The 7,500-nt window shown below is 29.9% G+C and overlaps 1 protein-coding gene across 1 annotated transcript in view; it reads left to right on the plus strand.

Annotated features, from left to right (window-relative positions):
- LOC100210228 (dedicator of cytokinesis protein 7) overlaps positions 1 to 7,500 on the plus strand; it is a 72,545-nt gene that overhangs the window by 37,148 nt on the left and 27,897 nt on the right. The window contains exons 21-22 of the mRNA XM_065818462.1: positions 4,473 to 4,649; positions 4,858 to 5,005. Of these exons, the coding sequence (XP_065674534.1) occupies positions 4,473 to 4,649; positions 4,858 to 5,005 (325 nt within the window). The remainder of the gene's footprint in view (positions 1 to 4,472; positions 4,650 to 4,857; positions 5,006 to 7,500) is intronic.

Consider the following 7,500-nt stretch of genomic DNA (forward strand, 5'->3'; position numbering starts at 1 on the left):
ATCTGATGATCGCTATTGCCTGAAACTTTTAGTTATGTAATTCAAATATATATTATTAATCATTTAGTTTTTACTATATATATATATATATATATATATATATATATATATATATATATATATATATATATATATATATATATATATATATATATATATATATATATATATATATATATTTATATATATGTATATATATATTAGTAGTAGAAAATCACTTGACTTAATGTTAAGTGATTTTCTACTACTAATATAATTGCTCTGTTCTTTTAAGAACATTGAGCACTCTATTGTGTAGAATACTTTTTAAAGTTGTTTAAATATATATATATATATATATATATATATATATATATATATATATATATATATATATATATATATATATATATGTATATATATATTTTAACAACTTTAAAAAGTAGAGAAGTCTGACTAATATCACTATGGCTGTGAAAAAAAACAGCTGTTTAGTGAGGAGCATAACAAAAAACAGTTCCAGCATCATTATCAATATCATTAAACTTATACCACTCTGCCATGTAATAGAATAAACAAAATGCTAACCATTGGTGGCAATAACTCAAAATATTGAAAAAAGTGACTTATACCACAATCCAGCTCATGGGCTCATATATATATATATATATATATATATATATATATATATATATATATATATATATATATAGATATATATATGTATATATTTAAATTTATACACATTTATATGTATGTATGTATGTATGTACGTGTGTGTGTGTGTGTATATATATATATATATATATATATATATATATATATATATATATATATATATATATATATATATATATATATATATATATATATATATATATATATATATATATATATATATATATATATATATATTTAAATATATATATATGTAAATATATATATATATACTTATATATACATAAACATATATATATATATAAATATATATATATATATATATATATATCTTAATATATATAAAGGGCAATGTGTGTGTGTTTGTTTGTTTGTTCTCTATAGAAATCCAAACCGCCGGACCGATCTCGATGAAATTTGGCATGGGGGTAGTCCTCGAGGGGGAGAAGGTTCTTAGCTGGGTTTTGACCCCGTACCCCGACCCCCGGGGTCAGGGGGGACCATTTTTTGGGCCCATTTTTGTGTACAGATATCAGGTAAGCCAGTTTAAATATTGGCCCGGGAAACGCCAGGTAACTCCAGCTAGGTATATATAAAGGGCAATGTGTGTTTGTGTGTGTGTTTGTTTGTTTGTTCTCTATAGAAATCCAAACCGCCGGACTGATCTCGATGAAATTTGGCATAGGGGTAGTCCTCGAGGGGGAGAAGTTTCTTAGCTGGGTTTTGACCCCGTACCCCAACCCCCGGGGTCAGGGGGGCCCAAAAATGGGATCCAGTGTGGCTCTGCAGCCTCAGCCGTGCAATTTGGCAAAACCTAAAAGCTTCCTACCTGTGGAGGAGTGTCATAACACTTCATTTGACAACAAACATGAGGGTAAAGTTGTCTGGTGATCTGTCAGCAGGAGCCTTTTCCAATCAGCTCCTTGCCTTGGGCAATGGTGAGGCACCAGTTGATGTGCAGACAGGGCTCATTAAATTCCCTGCCAACTTTTGCACACTGGTGGATTTTGCAGAGGAACTCATTGTCAAGGTGTTTCCCAACATCCAGCAGAGTTTCACCAGACATGACTGGATCTGTGAGAGAGCTATTCTGGCTCCCAAAAATGAGTCTGTCACCAAGATCAATATGCAGATCCAGAAAATGCTCCCAGGCAATGAAAAGTCCTACAACTCCATTGACATGGTTATGGACCCCAGTGAAGCTGTCAACTATCCAACAGAATTTCTGAACTCTTTAGAACCATCTGGATGTCCTCCTCACATTCTTCACCTGATAGTTGGATCACCAATCATTCTCCTTCACAACCTCGACAGTCCCAAGCTCTGCAATGGAACTCGACTCATCATCAAAGCTATCCTTTCAAACTTGATTGAAGCAACTATACTGACTGGATGTGGCAAAGGTGAGAGTGTCTTCATTCCAAGGATTCCAATGATTCCCAATGACCTCCCATTCAGTTTCAAGCGCCTCCAGTTTCCAGTCAGGCTGGCTTTTGCCATGACCATTAACAAAGCGCAGGGACAGTCACTCAAAGTGGCTGACATCAATTTGGAACAGCCCTGCTTTTCTCACGGCCAGCTCTATGTTGCATGCTCCAGAGTTGGATCTGCACGAAATCTTTTCATTTTGACTCCAAAAGAAAAAACCAAGAACATTGTCTATCAGAAGGCTCTTCAGTGAAAGAAATCCTCTTTAAAGAAGTCCTATTAAAAGAAAACAATAACAATCCAATGTGGAGAAATTACCCATGATTTAACTTTTGTAACATGTTCAACTTTTTTTTCCAGTGTGAGAGAACAATTTAATTGAAAAATTTGAGTAAATGTTCTTTTGGAAATTCTTAATTTGTTGTTTTTAAGTGGAAAATAAACAAAATGTCTTTTTCTTCCTTAATGTCTTTCAGTTATTTCATAGCTTCAACCAACATGGTCACATTTTGTGGGATAATTGTGCAACACTAAAAAATATTGCACAATCTTACTGTGCATAGCCCAAAATTAGTATAACAAAGTTCCAGATGCTCATTTACTTTTAAATATTGGCCCGGGCAACGCCGGGTAACTCCAGCTAGTATATATATATATATATTTAAGTCAAGTTTTAAGTCAAGCCTCATTCTACTTCATGGTTTTCATCTTCTTGTACAACTCTCTTGTTCTTGATTATGTAATCTTTTTTTCATCTGTTTCAAAAGAACTCATCTCTCTGTAAAAACAACAACTCTCTTAAGAATAAATGTTTATTTATTATTAGGTTTTAAGCTCTATTGTTTTCAGTTCACTAAATCTCATATCTTATCTTCAACAATGTCATTAAAAAAATCTTCAACAATGTTATTAATAAAGGTAGGTCTAACATTCCATCTCTCATTCATGTGACTGATCTTATTGCCTCTCCTAAGAATAAGGCAGAACTATTTGCAAATAACTTTTTTTCTGATTCAACTCTTGAATTTTATTAAACTCTTCTATGAATCAATTAAACTCTTCTAAAGCTTGTGGTCCTCGCAACATTTCTGTCATAGTCTTACTTAAGTGTTCTTCAAAGCTCTCTTCAATTTTCTCTAAACTATTTAATAAGTGCTTGACTGAATCTTGTTTTCCTACCTGCTGGAAAATGACATCTGTGATTCAAATTTTGGTCACTCCAACTATTGTCAGATCAGTGTTCTATCTGTTATTAGCAAGGTCAAAAAAATTTTGTCATGCATTAGATGGAGGTGAAGAGACTAAGGCTGTTGGCATGCTGGTCTTCTCCACAAGCTTGCTTCATTTGGTGTATTTGGGAAAGTTTTTGAGATTATCAAATCATTTCTTTCAAACTGCTTTATTAAAGTTATCCTCAAAGGCCATTAACCAATAAAAAATCTTGAATCTGGTCTCACTTCAACAGATTGGGGCTTTCAGTGGCTTGTGAATTTAAACTTCAGCCTAACTCAGTTATTTACTGAAAACATCTATTGCAATACTGCAGACATTCCAATCTTAATAAATGACAACCCACCAACTGAGTACTCCCTTCTCGTTTGAATTATTATTCACCACTGACCCCTCATGAAAACTATATATACAATCAATTGCAAAATTAGCATCTCCTAAGGTGCTTCTCTTGCTTTTATCTTATTTCTCATTCTATACCTCTACTAATCTCTTATTGGTTCCTGTATGGAGTACTGTTGTCATATATGTGCTAGTTCTTCTAATGGTGTTCTTTTTCTTATAGACAAGATACAAAAACACAATATAAATGTAGTTGGATCTGATTTATCTTCTAAGCTTGAACCTTTCTTGCATCATCATAAAGTTACCTCTCTTTCTCTTTTTTACAAGTGCTACCACTGTCGCTCAAAGAAGCTATTATCTCTAATTCCAATAACTAAAACTCATTCACTTAACTCAGCATTCAGTAGTCACAAGATTTTACTGTATCTGTTTAAAAATAAATGATCAACAATTGATTGTTTACAATATCATCATCTGCTTCAGAAGAGGTATTTGTACCATCATTCACATTAAAGCAAAACAAAAAAAAGTCACTATCACTAAATTCTGAGATTCTGTCATTTTTGAGTTTTATTGTACATTTTAAGTGCCACTGCCTTAAATATTTGTGAATATTAACATCAACATTGTTTCTTAAAAGTTCGGTCTTGCAGATGCAATCATCAACAGTTAAGGAGTTAAATAATAATAATCCTGTGTAATTAATATTGTTATTCCTGGATTGTAAATCCTAATAAAATTTGTTTTTCTTCATGTATATATGCACGTATGCGTGTATGTATGTATATGTATATATTACCCTTTTTTTACAGTGAATGTATCACAGTGTGCATTTGAAGCTTTAACTGAAGTTGTGTATCGTGTCCATGAACTACCGAACTGTTCACAAAATAAACATGGCCATTCGAATCTCTTGTCATCTTATGTGACTTATATTTTCAATTTGGCTGGATCTTGCACTCCTACTGTCACTCCAACTAGCTCACCAAGTAAAATTTATAAAATGTTTTTTTTCTAATTATTTTTTTATTTACTGGGATTTTTTTAGGTTTAAGAAAGTTGTAGCATGCTTTTATTGATTGATAACAAACGTTTTATGATGAATTACAGTGAATAATAGTGATAGGTACTTTGCAGTGTAGTTGCAGTGAATAATGGTGGTTGTATTTTATTGAGATTTCTTTTTGATCTTTATAGACTTTCAAAACAACTCACCGAATATCTTGCAACAATCATCCTTGAGCAGTAGCAATCCAACAATTTATGATCAAACTGCAAAAGATCTGGTCAAAGAATCTTGGATGGATGATATCATGAACGAATATAATAACTTATCAAGAAACAGGTAAAATATATTGATTGCTTAATTCAACTTTTAGGGTTTACATATTTTTTTGTTTTACATATTGTTATAACATTATTTTTTTTATATATATATTTTTCCAAGTTTTATTTTAATTTTTTTATTAATGTATATTATCCACATAGATCAAATTAAAAGTTCTTATTAGGCTACCTTTATTTCAATGGTTAAAAAAAACACAGCTTCTTTAGTTAACATTAAGGCTTTTTTTTTTTCATTTTTTTTTGGAGTACAATTCTTAATGAACTAGCTGAGATCCAATCTCAGCTATATTGCAAAGACTTACAAAGACCCGTAAAAATACGGGTCTTTGTAAGTCTATTCCAAACCGAGTTTTTTTATACTTTTTACTTATATATCCTTGCTTTCTGAAGCCATTAAATGCGGATCTTTAAAACCTACCATTTCTATACATATCTATTCCACACCAATTATTTATATACCTATTCCTTATTTACTTCAATATTTTTTAGTAAAACAATTTATTCCGAAAAAAACATTCCAAAGCAAAAAACTTAACATGTGCACCTTTTGCGCATACAAAGAGCTTATAAGAGACTTATAATTAGGTTTGTTTTTCTGCTAAATGCATTTCATTGATAGCTCAGTGATTAAGTGTGCTGACATCAGTTTTGCTTTGGGGGGTTTAAGACCTCCCCTCAGTATAATAAATTTTGCTTATATATTTATAGAAAAAAAATAATAATTTAGCAAAAAAGGATTCTAAAGTTTAAAATAAAATTTTAAAGTTTTCTCATTTTATAGAGATATTATACGCAATTTCTCCATATAATGCCTGCAAACTCAACATATGCTAAAGACATTTAGACTTACAGACGTTTGTACGTAATGCTATGCAAATTTAACTAAGAAGATCTTAGACCATTAAAACATAGTCATAAAAAAAAAGTTCATTCTTATGATCATGATTAAAAACTAAAGAATAGTATTAAACGCTAATCTAAAAGGTAAGCCAAAAAAAATTGTGCGCATTAATGTCTGTTTGTGGCAAAATAAACCATTATGTGTCAAGTTTCCTTTTGCACTTATCTTACATTTTTTGATTAATTTTAATTATGTTGCATACAATTGCATAAAAATATGTAAAACTGGTACAGATATATCATTTCATGGATAAGGGATTGTATTTATTACAATAGTAATAAGTAAATAGTTTTTGTCTTTATTAGAATATATCCTATAAAAATATATTCCATATATCTTCAATAGAAGGAGTTTTTTTTTTAAATTTGAATAAAATCTTATTTCTAGTTTGTTTTTCTAATTTTTCGCCACAAAGTGACGTTACATACGCAAAAAAATTGTGGCCTCAACGATTTACAAAAAAGTCTCGTCTATCATTTAAAAAGGTCTAAAAAGCAGATGATCTAGTTTTAGCAATCAGAAATTATCAAAATAGGGGCAAATCTAAAATTGAAGTTTCAAATTTTCCACTTGGATGAGACAATATGTTTCATGTTTTTTCAATCTTATCAATTTTTTTAAACATTTTAACATACATACAAAAAATCAAAACAAAACAGCTTCAGCAAAAAAGGCGTTATTATTAGAAAAGTTTACTTATATTACATATGATCCTGAATAAAACATTATATAAGTGGATTATTTACATTCTATAAACAATTTACATAAACAAATAACATATTTGTCTATATATATTGTATATAGGGATGATTAAGCACCAAACCTGCTTATACAACAAAGTTTTAAAAAAATTAGTTTTATTAAAAAACGATTTAAATGTTTCTTTGCAAACACCAATATACTTAAAATTTTTAACTGAACTGCAATAACTTTTAATTTTTTTGGATTAGTAACTTTTGTTAAGAGCTTTTAAATTTTGTATCTAATTATCTCATTTCAACATACATTTTACAAAGAGTTTCTCCTAATAATTTTTTTTTACTTGCCTTTTTCTCGAAATACGTAATAAGCATATTAATGCATTTTGAAGCCTTATAATATCATTACATATGTTTGTATATAATCTCTGTAAAACTTCAAAAGTTTTTTGTATTTAAAAGTAATCAAAAAAAATTAAAATAAAAAAAGTTGCCAATGGTAGGACTCGAACCACGGCTTATTTTTTCAGAAGCTCGGCACGCTATTTACTCGGCCACGCTGACACATTGATATTCGAAAATTTATAAAAGTATATAATGCTTTTTTTAACAGAAATAAATGCTATAGATCAAAATTAAGGAGAGCTTGACGCAATGGAATTTTCAAGTGAAAGTTAAACTGTAAAACTTAATAAATGTTTCAGTATTTTTTTACTTAATTTGAAGTTTACGTACATTAAATATTTGAAGTTTACGTACATTAAATATTTGAAGTTTACGTACATTAAATATTTGAAGTTTACGTACATTAAATATTTGAAGTTTACGTACATTAAATATTTGAAGTTTACGTACATTAAATATTTGAAGTTTACATACATTAAATATTTGAAG

This window comes from Hydra vulgaris, chromosome 14 (assembly GCF_038396675.1).
Source record: "Hydra vulgaris chromosome 14, alternate assembly HydraT2T_AEP".
NCBI classification, from domain to species: Eukaryota; Metazoa; Cnidaria; class Hydrozoa; order Anthoathecata; family Hydridae; genus Hydra; species Hydra vulgaris.